At 41.0% G+C, this 12,236-nt stretch overlaps 2 protein-coding genes across 4 annotated transcripts in view; one reads left to right on the plus strand and one right to left on the minus strand.

Annotated features, from left to right (window-relative positions):
• CCDC34 (coiled-coil domain containing 34) overlaps positions 1-12,236 on the plus strand; it is a 265,852-nt gene that overhangs the window by 150,720 nt on the left and 102,896 nt on the right. The gene's annotated exons all lie outside the window — the stretch shown is intronic.
• On the minus strand, positions 9,979-10,501 carry LOC123857283 (large ribosomal subunit protein eL43). Its single transcript, XM_045893995.2, has one exon. It carries the CDS (start codon positions 10,470-10,472, stop codon positions 10,194-10,196), a length of 279 nt encoding a protein of 92 aa, XP_045749951.1. The 5' UTR covers positions 10,473-10,501; the 3' UTR covers positions 9,979-10,193.

Consider the following 12,236-nt stretch of genomic DNA (forward strand, 5'->3'; position numbering starts at 1 on the left):
TTATCTCCCATACTGTGAAGCTGTTGTTTTCTATGTGCAGCTGGAAACTCCCCAGCTTTCTTTAAATCTTGCTGGCTTTGGATAGGCCCATGATGTTCTATTTGAGGCTAATATAGTAAGGGAACGAATGTTAGATTATACAGGGCCATTGGCTCAGCCTCCAATGGAGTGATCATAGGTCTTGGTTGAGATGAAGGGAATTGATGATCCTGTCCTGGCTGGAATTATTGATGGAGGACTTAAGTTGCCCAAGCTGACCCTTTGGCCTTCAAATCTGGTGTAACATAGAAAACCACTCCCAGAGCCATCGTTCTTCATGGCAGTGTCAGGAGCCTTCTGTTTGAACATCTGACTTGTTTGGAGCCCTACGAGAGAGACAAGGCGTACTCTGAGAGACTTGATGTTTACCATGAGCAGGAAAGAAGATTGATGGAAAGTCCCAGCTTATCTAAAACACAGGGGCAAGGCCTTGAGATAACAATGTACTGTTTCAAAAGCATCTATGTCCAGAAAGAGGAATTTGCAAGGCGCCAAAGCATGGCCATTGTGGCATGAATAGGGTCTTCCTAACCACTGCCTAACCCTGGGGTGTCTATTTTGGAAAGTATAAAGATATTGCTGGGAAAGGAAATTATATAGTACTTGTGAGCCTAAAATCTTAACAACTGGTAATAGCAAAGGGAGATAGTCTTGGTTTGGGAGGAAATGAAGTAAAATACAAAGAGGGAGATTTACTTATGTATACACCCCCCTCCACACTTGCCAATAATAACCACCAACTTAGGGGTTACCATTCAAAATGCTTTCATATAGACTTAAAAACAACCTTGATTTTATCATCCCCTTTCACAGATAAGGAAACTGAGGGCTAGAAAATTTAAATAACTTTCCTATGACCCAGAGCTGCATGTGCAAATACTCATACATACACAGATGAAAGTGATCTTGACTGAGTGGGATTGATAAACAACGTGTGTTAATGGAGAACCTCTCTCTCTCTACTTTACGGTTAAGAGCAAGAGGCCAGTTAGTAGACTGCTAGGTAAATAGCATAATTTCCCTCCAAAATACAATACTGATAATAGCAAACAGCCAATCCTGGTATTCTGTGAAAACAGCAAAGATTCATTTCTATATATTTTTCATCTTCACCCACTCCCTTGAAGAGTAACTGGTGGAGTTATTACTGGTGAAAAACAGTGCCAATGCTCTGTCAGATTTTCAGTTTATGAGAAACATTACTGTCATTTTTGCCAACTTTGACTTCCAGAGCACCACACTAGATTCATACTTTTTTGGAAAGACTTTCAACCGAAAATAGAAGAAACTCAAAACCGGTTTTACTTATTCCTCAGTTTACCCAGGGCACTCCAGTTCATTAAGGTTTCTCTGTATTGATTTGATACATTTCAAGGAACAGAAAGGACAGTGTGGCTGGGCAAAGTGAGTGCCAGGAGAATGGCAGATGAGGCAGGAGAGGAGTGATGACCAGATCATAGTGTGCTTTGTGAGACCTGCAAAGGATCTGGGGTTTTATTACAGTCCAAAGAGATTAGAGCCAGAGAGTGACATGAGCTGATGTATAATTTTAAGGGATAATCCTGGCTGCTTTTTGTAATTAATATTTGTATAGTTAATGCATTGGAAGGGGACAGAAGAGGCCATGGCATCTTAGACGTGGGTGGGTGACAATGGTGATGAAGAGAAGTGAATAGATTTTGGAAATATTTTAGAAGTAGGAATTATGGGATTTGGCAATGGATTGGATGTAGGATGGTGAGGGAAAAAGAAGAGTCAAGGATGACTCAGGTTTCCTGGCTTGAGCAACTAGATAGATAATGGTGACATTTGTTGAAATGGAGAAGACTGCCAGAGTAAAAGCCTGAAGGAGATAATCAAGTGTTCAATATGGATACATTTAGCAGATATCCAAGCACAGGCATGCAAGAAGCAGCTAGAGGAATGGATTAGAAGGTCAAAAGAGCTATCTGACATGGAGAGATAAATAGGAGTGTCGTTGGTATATGGATGGTCTTTGAAGTCTTGGGAATTAATAAAAACCCTTATTTTTAATTTAAAAAAATGTTTTATTTCTTAGAGAGGGAGAGAGTGGGAGAGGGGCAGAGGGAGAGAGAATCCTAGGCAGGCTCCACATCCAGCACAGAGCCCAATACAGGGCTCGATTTGAAGATCCTGAGATCATGACCTGAGCCAAATCAAGAGTTGGACACTTACTGACTGAGCCACCCGGGCATCCCCAAATAAAAACCCTTACGATTAAAATGTCAAGTGAGAAGAAAAAGACTCAGCCCTGTGCTTTGAGGACTCCAATATTACCAGTCTAGTGGAGGAGGGAGAACCAATAAAGGAAACTGAGAGGGAGCTATCAGAATGGAAACTAAAGGAAGAATATTTCAAAAAGGAGGGAGTGGTCAATTATATCAATTGGGATCAAGTAAGAGGAGGATTGCTTTGCAAGGTTAAATATACATTTACCAGGGAAAATAATCATATGCCATGAGTAGTCTCAAAATTAGAGATTGGTAAAGGTCTCAGGACATATATTGGGCAAATATTAAGAGTTTACTTTAGCTCTTAGAGTATAAAAGTTGTTTTAAATTACTTTTCAAAATAGCTAGGTTATTGATATGGTGGGGGCAGGACTCGAGGGAAAGTCAGAACTCCTTATCCAATTGAAATTGATATCTCCTAATGGACAACTCATACAGAACACAAATTTCTTAGTAGCAACATGTGTCATAATTAAGGAAGGGAGTGAATTCAGGGAACATTCTTTGCAAAACCTAGAGCAATGTGGACAGGGTAGAGTATATTGTCTTTATGGTCATAACAGAGCTGTTAGTCACTTTTTTCATCTTTGGTTAACAGACTCTTTGGAGAGCAGATACAACAGGGGGATCTTGAGAAAACCAAAGGTTGTATTCAGCTTTAAAGGCCAGATCTTGCTTTTGGGGTCCAGATTAGAGGCTAGGATTCTCTTTAGAACAAGAAAAGAAGAGTATCATCTTCTTAGTGATTGGTACCAAGATTTCCCTTCAGGCGAATTTGAAAATAAGCTGAGCAAACCTGCTTTGCCCAATTTAGACTGCCTTTGAGGTTGGAAAAAAAAAAAAAAAACCTGAAGACTAAAATAGAACAGGAGATTATATCCAAAGGAGATTCAGAGATCTTTGGCAATCGCTGCAGAGAATCAGAGGGACACATATGCATAGTTGGAGAGACAGAATAGGGCATAGCTCACAGAGAGCACTTGCACAGCACTGGAGTGGTAGAATGAGACTACATGCTGGGATTCTCCCTGTAGAGTAGCTTTATTTTGGAGGACCAAATAATTTCTCTGATTAGGTCCCAGACCTTTTCCCAGCATCGTTCAAGTCAAGAAAATAATGCATGTGGGAAGGAAAAGAATTGAGTTAAGAGCATGGGTGGTTTTATTTGTAGCACAGAGCATTGGAGTTTCTTTGAACTTCTGGTCAGTTCAGGGTGAAGTTAACATCTCCCTCAGGGGATAAGAGTATAAGTACCAAGCAGAACCCTCCCACTGGAACATAAGAACAATGAAAAAACGTAGCTTTTATGAGCATCCAAGATAGCTCTGTTTGGATTCTGGTGCCACCGTTTACATCAAGATATTCAACAATATTAAATTAATTCACTTGTTCAACAAGTATTTATTGAGTGTCTACCATGTGCCAGGCATTATGCTGGATGCTAGAGACACAGGTGAGAGTGAAGCAGAGAGGGTGACCTCATGGTGCTTACATACTGGAAGAAAACACAGAAAAGGAACAAGCAAACAGAAAACAATATAATTTCAGTTCGTGATAAGGGATGGGAAGAAAACAAAACAGAATGTTGTGAGAGCGAATGCCTTGTTGGGGGAGAATAACTGTGTGTGGAATGGATGGGATTTGACTGTGTGATCGAGGAAGACTTCTCTGAAAAGATGACATTTGTACTGAGATAAGAAGGAGGCAGCAGCCATATACAGATCTGGGGAGGGAACATACCCGGCTCATAAAGCTGCAACTGCAAAGACCTCAGTAAGTTTGAAGAAGGAAAAGAAAGTCCATGTGGCTGGAGCTTAGTGAGGGGGAGCAGAATGGTAGACAATACATTTGGAGAAATAGGCAGTGGATAGATTGATCAGGGGCTTGAGGACCAATGATGAGCATCTTGGATTTTGTTCCAAGTGCAATGGGAAGCCCTTGAAGGGTTTGAGCAAAGGAGTATTATGGTTTAGCTTAAAAGAACATAATGAGGAGAATGGACAGAGATACACAGAGCGTGGAAATGGAAATCTATTAGGAAGCTATCGCTGTAGAAATCCAGGCAAGAAAGAAGCTATGGTAGCTTGAGCTAAGGAGGAACTGGAATAGAGCATCTCAGCTGGGGAAGACTTATAGTCCAGACTTTTCAACACAGCATGCGTAAAGCCATGGGGTTCAGATGAAGGATAGCAGGGCTGGTCAGGGCCAGCAGAGGACTGGACAGATGGAGGTCTGTACCTCTCTGGCCTTCCTTCCAACCAGGGCTTGATCAACGTCTGAGGCATCCTGGAGAGGCTGATAATGTTGCATTCCTTTAAAGAGAGTATCTTTACATTTTTGTTGACCATATAGAGATGAGAGAGAGCCTTGCCTTTTGGGTGATATAGGACGTTACAATGTTTAGCTTCTCCGCTGTTACCAAAAGCAATTCAGCTCTGGCCCCACACTTACAAAGTGGCTTAGTCAAAGAAAACTCTATCTCACAGGCCCTACACAGTTTAGGAAATAGTTTACAACTTTAAACCCTTAATTTAAAGGAAGTACACCTTGTGGTGGGGGGTGGGGGAGGTCTCACTCCCATCTCATGTGGTTACCATACTTTTTCCAATAACACTCTATACTGCCAGAAAGAATTCTGGAAAACAGTTTTTGCATCTTGTTACATTTCTAGCATTCACAATCATCCTTTTAGATTCCCTTTATTCACCCAAGTGGAACACCCTTTAACTCAAATTTACCTTTAGCCATGGCACCCCCCACTCATCTCTCTTATATGTTGCAGTTGGGCCCAAGGTTGCATTTCATAAAAGGGTTCCAATGCCAAAAATCATTGGGAAACAATTAATCTAATCTAATCTAACCACACTTGACAGCTAAGAAAATTGAGGCTCAGAGACAGAGAGAGACTTCCTCAAGGTTGTACAGGGAGCTAGTGGCTAAGCCAGAGAACCTCCTTTGTCCTAGATATTCTTTCTGCCAATATACAGAAATTTGAATAAGCTCCTTTCAAAGCAAACAAGCAAACAAATATACCCCTGTTGGAGTATGGCCCAGATTTATTTGGGGACGATTGTAGGAATTTCATAGGTAACCACTTCCTCTTCTGAGGGAATAATTCCAAGCTCCTATGCATAGGATACCTTATCACAGTATCCCATTGCTAAAGGAGGCAAGGTCCAGAGCAGGATTCCATAGTAAGGCCACTCCTTGCAAGTAGAAACAAAGAAAACACAAAGCTTGAGAGCTGGGTGTTACTTGCTCAAGGGAAAAATAAGACTATACTTTGTTCCCTGAAGGGACTAAGTTTGAATAGAGACTCACACACTGACTTGGACTTGGGGTTGTCCCAGGGACAGGGATAATCACTGGGGATTTGTTAACCGAGGGCCACAACTGGGTAGGGTTGCTGTATTTTCAGTGGTGCGCTGGTAAATGATTAACACTTGGCTCTGGGTAGGAAGGAGAAGCCTAGAGTTTAGTGTTCACCAATTGCATGCTGCATATTCCCCCACAATGGTCAATTTCAAGCTACCAAGTTTAATGTCACTGAATGCAAATGGGGAAAAGTTGTACACAATTGGCTCTTTGGAGCCTGTGCCACCAGCTCCAGCATGCCCCTGAGCACTTTCCTCACTTCCATCTCTGCTTCTGGCTACTATGGCTAACTACTGAGAACCGGGCAGCTGGAGCCATAGGTTCACTTGTCACAGCCTCTTCTGCAGTCACGAGAAGTGTGGAGAGATGTGTCTTTCTCCTTACAAGTAGGCAGCTGCCTCTACTCTTTCTGGAGTGGGTCTGGGTGAACCCTCCTGAAAAATCTCCAGTGCATCCATCCATGCCTGGGGTTCTGCCATTTATAAATAATTTTTTCCTTTTCTTCCTGGAGTCCTCCAAGAAAGCAGGATTTCTTGGGTTGCGAGTGGTGAGTCTCTAGCACTTTGACATGAGCATATTTGCCAGAGTGGAGAGAGAGGTCCTGAACTTGAAGGGTGTAGAGAGGAACCAAAGCACTAAAAAGGTTATGGGAAGATTGCAGAGATGGTCTGGGGTCATCATTCTCATTCCTCACAGTCTGCTGATTTACCAACTGAGTAGGGGAGGACGCGACTTTGATTCTTCTTACCCTAAAGTCCTTAGGTAAAGCCCACGGTTAAAAGACTTTGTCCTAAGGGAAAGCACTTTTGATTGGCCTGGAAAAAGGAGGTTCTAGGACAGTTCTAAAAGATTCCATACTACCTTATATCAGAGTTCAAATAAATTCCAAATGACATTAAATGTAAAAGGAAAATCTTCAGATGTTTAGAAGAAAACATCCATATTAACCGGGGGAGAAAAGGATTTATTAAAAGTACTGTAAGTAACAGAGAAGAAGTAAATTTGACCACATTAAAATTAACTTACATTCCTCAAAGGCCCCATTAAAAAAAAGACAAACTTCTAATTGGGAGAAGATATTTGGGATGTAATAAACTATCAAAGGATTAATATAGAAAATAACCCCTGAAAAGCTATATGACAAGTGTGAACAAATAGTTAAAAAAAATGGGCAAATTACATGAACAAGAAATTCACAGAAGAGGAAACATAGATGGCCAACAGTCATACTCAGTCTTATTAGTATTCAATACTACATGCTATCCATTTTATTCCAACTAGATTGGCCAATATTAAAAAAATCAAACTACCAAGTGTTGCATAAAATGTGGAATAATGAGACATAGAAACTGTTGATTGGTGTAGAAATTGGTGCAACCGCTTTAGCAGAGAATCTGATGCTATCTTGAAAATTTGTAGATGAGCACACTTATAATACAGTAACTTCACTCTAAGTATATCCTCTAGAACAGGGGTTTTCAACCTTGATACTATTGACATTTGGGACTAGATGATTCTTTTTTGTGCAGAGCTGTACTGTGCATTTTAGGCTATTTATCAGCATTCTTAGTTGCTATCCACTAGCCAGTATCAGCTTTATGCCTCTACTTCCTCCACCCATTCCCCTGGTTGTGACAACAAAAAATGTATCCAAAATTGCCAAATGCCCCCTGAGAGGCAAACTTGTCCTTATTGAGAATTACTGCTCTAGAGAAATTGTTGTATGCTTGTAGCAGGAAACATGCAAAAAATGTTCATGATAGAATTATTCTCAACAACAATGAAAATCTGGAAATTCTTTAAGTATTAATCAATAGTAGAATGGATAAATAAATTGTGGTACATTCATACAATGGAATACTATACAGTAGTGAAGATGAGTGGACTATAATTTTGGAAATCTTTAAAATATAATACTTCTATTATTTTATTTTGCAAGTTCCTTCAAGTTTTGTCATTCTTTATGTCCCTTCCCTTCCATTCCATATATCACCCTAGTTAGTTTGGAAGCTCTTTAAAGGATGAGACTGTCTCATTTCCTTGGTACCACCCATACCTTGTGTTTAGTGGACACTAGGGTTTCAGTAAACACTGGCTGGCTGGAAAGCACCCTTCTTCCATCTTTTGCACCATTCATATCCCAGATCAAGAATGAAGCAAACCATTTAGAGGTCATTGAATGGATTTGGACTATCTGTAAACTAAACCTGTTCTACATATTCAAAAGGACCAGGATCTAGTTTCTTTGGAGATTTGAGAAAAAGACAAGGGAAGCTGGAGAAGCCATGTGCAGGAATAAGGAGAAGAAAGGATGGGCTCAAAACTGAGCTGAGAGGTTGCGGTGTGAAGGTCTGTCTGGGGCTAATATTAAAGGGGGGGAAAGGTAATAGAAATGGCACCAGGCTGATTAAGTAAAATTTTCTCTCTGTTGACTTTGCCAATTCACATAATCTCTTCGAGCTGCCCTTCATCTGTTAACTCTGTCATATGAAGGGGGCAATTTCTTTGATTCTCTGATTCCGATTTGATTGACTGAAATTGAAGTTGTGAGCCAGAGAGCTAAAAAACCCGGAAGGATATTTTACAACCAAGCACTGCACGCCCTCCAGTGGTAGAAAACCAGTAACTCCGTGAAAATGGAGAACGGAATTTTTGCCTAAAATAGATTTTGTGAAGTATTATATAATGCTTTTCTTTTTGCTCTCAACTGGATACTTAGTATTCTCTACAGATTTTTAAAATGCTACAGTGCTGTGAATGAGTGTTATTGTAATGTTATCAATATCCAGAATGTCAGAGCTGAAATTAATCATAAAAATAGTGTATCCAAGTTTTCATTACACCCAAGAAAGGAAGTTCAAGAGGTAAAGGGACAGGTGTGCATTGTGGCCTCTATCTTTCGGCTCCCTGTTCAGTGTTCACACTTCTCTGCATCTTGGGTTCCCTATAGCAGTCGTTCTTGAACATTTGCCTTGGCCATGACCCAGTTTGGGGCATTATTGGGGATAATGATAACAATTTTCAGTTACTGAGTCTTGCTCTTTGCAGAGCACTATTCTAAGTGCTTCACGTCTATTTCTTATTAATTCTCACAGCAACCTCACGAGATCGTATAATTATCCTTATTTTGTAGATGAAGAAACTGAGGCTCAGAGGATATTAAGGGTGTTACTAAAAGAAGTAAATGATTTGTCTCTGCCCTCAAGCCATTTACAGCCTAGATGGAAAGACAAGCTTGCCTATCTTGGCTGGAAGGAAAGATACATCTATAAATGATCTGTGGCTAATTTGTCCAGCACACAGAGTTTTGGAGCTAGGGCATTAAGGCCTGAGACAGGACGTGGGTTTTCTAAGTGGATTTCTTTGTAATGTTGGTGGATGGGACTCGCATCAGCACTTTTAAGCTCAAGGGTGACCAATAGGCTTCATCTCACATAATTATTCCTATGGAGTAGCATCTGTATTGTGCTCTATCCATAATGGTCATACCTAGGCTCATATTCCCTTTATTAGGCTAATATCTCCTTTATTTTTCTTTTTAAAATAATATTTTTAAAGGATGGCATTCCATAACTATCTTTGTAAATCATGTTTTGGATGGAACCTTTAAGTACGTATCTGCTCCATCCCACCAAACATTACAAAGTGGAACAAAATCAAACAATTTCTTTAAAAAATGTGTTTTGAAACAAAATACGTTTTGAAAGAAAGAGCTTTAAAGGCTCCTTAAAAGGAGAAAAACAACAATAAAAACAACAATGAAACTTTTTTTTTTTTTAAAGATTTTATTTATTTATTTGACAGAGAGAGACACAGCGAGAGAGGGAACACAAGCAGGGGGAGTGGGAGAGGGAGAAGCAGGCTCCCCGCAGAGCAGGAAGCCTGATGTGGGACTCGATCCCAGGACCCTGGGATCATGACCTGAGCCGAAGGCAGTCACTCAACCAACTGAGCCACCCAGGCGCCCAACAATGAAACTTTTAAAACTCTTGCCTAGAGTAGAATCTTCCGCCATCATACGCATGCTTTGTATTTGCAAAGGAGTTTCCCATCCATCCTCTGTTAGAAATCACCGGCCTTGGTAAGTGAAGGAGTCAGGCCAGGTGTTGTTGCTATCTTTTTGTGGATGAAGAAGGCGAAGACTGGACAGAGAGGGGAATAGTTCAAGGGTACACAGCTGGCTGAGCTGGTGCCAGAACCAGAATGCAAAACTTCGGGTTCTACTATGCGCATTAGGTATCTGGGATTGTGGGCTTTTGTTCTATTAGGTACTCACAAGGACTTCTTTAGATCTATTATGTTCCAAACAACAGGAACAATCTCTTTTCTTAGAAAATCAAGGTTTTTTTTTTTTTCTGTTTATGGTAATCTTCTAAAACTTGATGAATATATATATATATATATTTTTTAGCACAGCTGATTTTTAAATTTTTATTTTTATTTTTGTTTCTTTTTTTTTTTTTTTACTTTTGTTACATAAATTAACCCGTTTATTATAGGCTAGCAATGTTTCAAATGGTGAAGCTTCTACTGGTCTTTCAACTCCTTCAGTCTTCTGATGGCAGACTTTACTGTGACAGCAGAAGTGGTGTTGTAGGTCCAGGCGCCACCAGCGACGGTTTTCATACAGGAGCCACAATGCCAGATCCCCACAGCTCGTCTTTTCATCTTTGTTTTGCCACAGAAGGAGCAAGTGTACTTGGCGTGCTGGCTTATTTCAATCTTCTTCACCATTTTCCTGAGGGAGGCACCATAACGGGTCCCGTATTTACCCACGATTCCGACCTTCTTGGTGCGTTTAGCCATGTCGCCGCAAACTAGGTCTAAGCCCAGAGAGGAAGCTATTTTTTGTTTGTTTGTTTCTTGAAGGAAATTTATTTTTTGTGTGTGTGGAATTCAATTCAATTTATTTATTTTTTAATTTTTTTATTATATTCAATTAGCCAGCCTATAGTACATCATTAGTTTTTGATGTAGTGTTCAACGATTCATTAGTTGCATATAACACCCAGTGCTCATTCTACTCCAACATGTTTTTGATTCTAGTCACACAGAGCAACCTGGTTTGAGGATGTAATTCATTTGCCATTACAATTACACAAATAGATATTCAGAGAGTAAAGCTATGAAGACTGAGGTCATTTTCTAGTTCAGTTTTCCTGCTTCCGATTTTAGCGCTTTCCAAGGACCGTCTCTTATGAAGTGAGACTTTTAGAAAATGAGATAGTCTTCTTTTCTCCCTTGGAACTACCATGGGATCTGGTAGCTGCTTCTTTACACCCTTCTGATCAGGTTTATCGGGACATTCTACAATCCAGGGAATAAATGATATTTCAGTGGAAGTGGGACACTTTGTCTGGCATTTGATCTGAAATGTGCTGTACATTTGTAATGTGGGAGCCAATGTTTTCCAAGTCATGGAAACTGAAGCTGAGGGCTTCTTTGAACTTGATGAGCATGTACAGAATGGGAGAAGCCAATGGTTAGCCCTCATGCATAAAGCTTGCTTTCCATTCTCTCAGCGCCCTTTTTACCCATCCCCACAACACTCCCTGCGCTGCCCCCAATTAACAGTGCCCAGATGCTGTGTGGCATTCCTGCAGGGATAACCTGCCACCATCTCGTGCCACAGAAATCTCTTCAGGGTGAGCAACAGGCTCAGAATTCCTTAATTAATGAGGATGATGTGAGGTTGTAAACCCAGCTGTGGGCTGCTGGCTCCGCAAACCTGCCTACCAATAGCAAGTGAGGAAATGTCACGTGGTAACACGGCTTCATTGTCCTGGGCCTCCTTAACTGAACTCGATGGAAGATCCTTGGCGGGGGAGCCAACAGCAACATGCCAGTCTCTCCAGAGGTACCCAGGGGCAGGGCTCCTTTTTTCCTGGGGGTCTCTATCCTTAGAGTCAATTTAATGATGGGAGAGAGTCTTGGAGAAGAGGGGATGGAAGCAACAGCTTATTTACAAAAGGGCATGTTTTCCAGTCACTAAGCACTTGTGTTTTTGGTGAGTTCCCTGAGGAGACTTAGTATCCAACCTCTTCTTCCCAGCTGTCTTTTTGTAGTGATTACTTACCTTTCATCCCAGACTGGGCTCTGACAACTTTCTCTATGGGAGAGACACATTCATTGCTTTAGCAGACACAGTTGTTTGACTCATGAGAATGAGAGCACCTTGTTTTCCAGAGAGCCAGTCTACAAAACATTTCCATACCTGCCTTTGCAGAAAAACTCATTCAAGTCTCATCAGTCCCAGCTTACAGATGAAAAGACTGAGGTTTGGAGATGCCTGGGTGGCTCAGTCGGTTAAGTGTCTGCCTTCTGCTCAGGTCATGATCTCCGTGTCCTGAGATGGAGCCAGCCCCACATCAGGCTTCCAGCTCAGTGGGGAGTCTGCTTCTCTCTCTCTCCCTCTGCCTCTCCCCCTGCTCATTCTCTCTCTCTCTCTCAAATAAATAAATAAATAAAATCTTAAAAAAAAAAAAAAAAGACAAGACTGAGGTTCAGAGATGTTAAGCAACTTGTACAACCGGGACCCACCAAAACTGGATTGGAATCTTCAGTCTCCAC

This window comes from Mirounga angustirostris, unplaced genomic scaffold (genome assembly GCF_029215605.1).
Source record: "Mirounga angustirostris isolate CCGP_5_RB_7025 unplaced genomic scaffold, mMirAng1.0.hap1 SCAF_13, whole genome shotgun sequence".
Classification (NCBI taxonomy): domain Eukaryota; kingdom Metazoa; phylum Chordata; class Mammalia; order Carnivora; family Phocidae; genus Mirounga; species Mirounga angustirostris.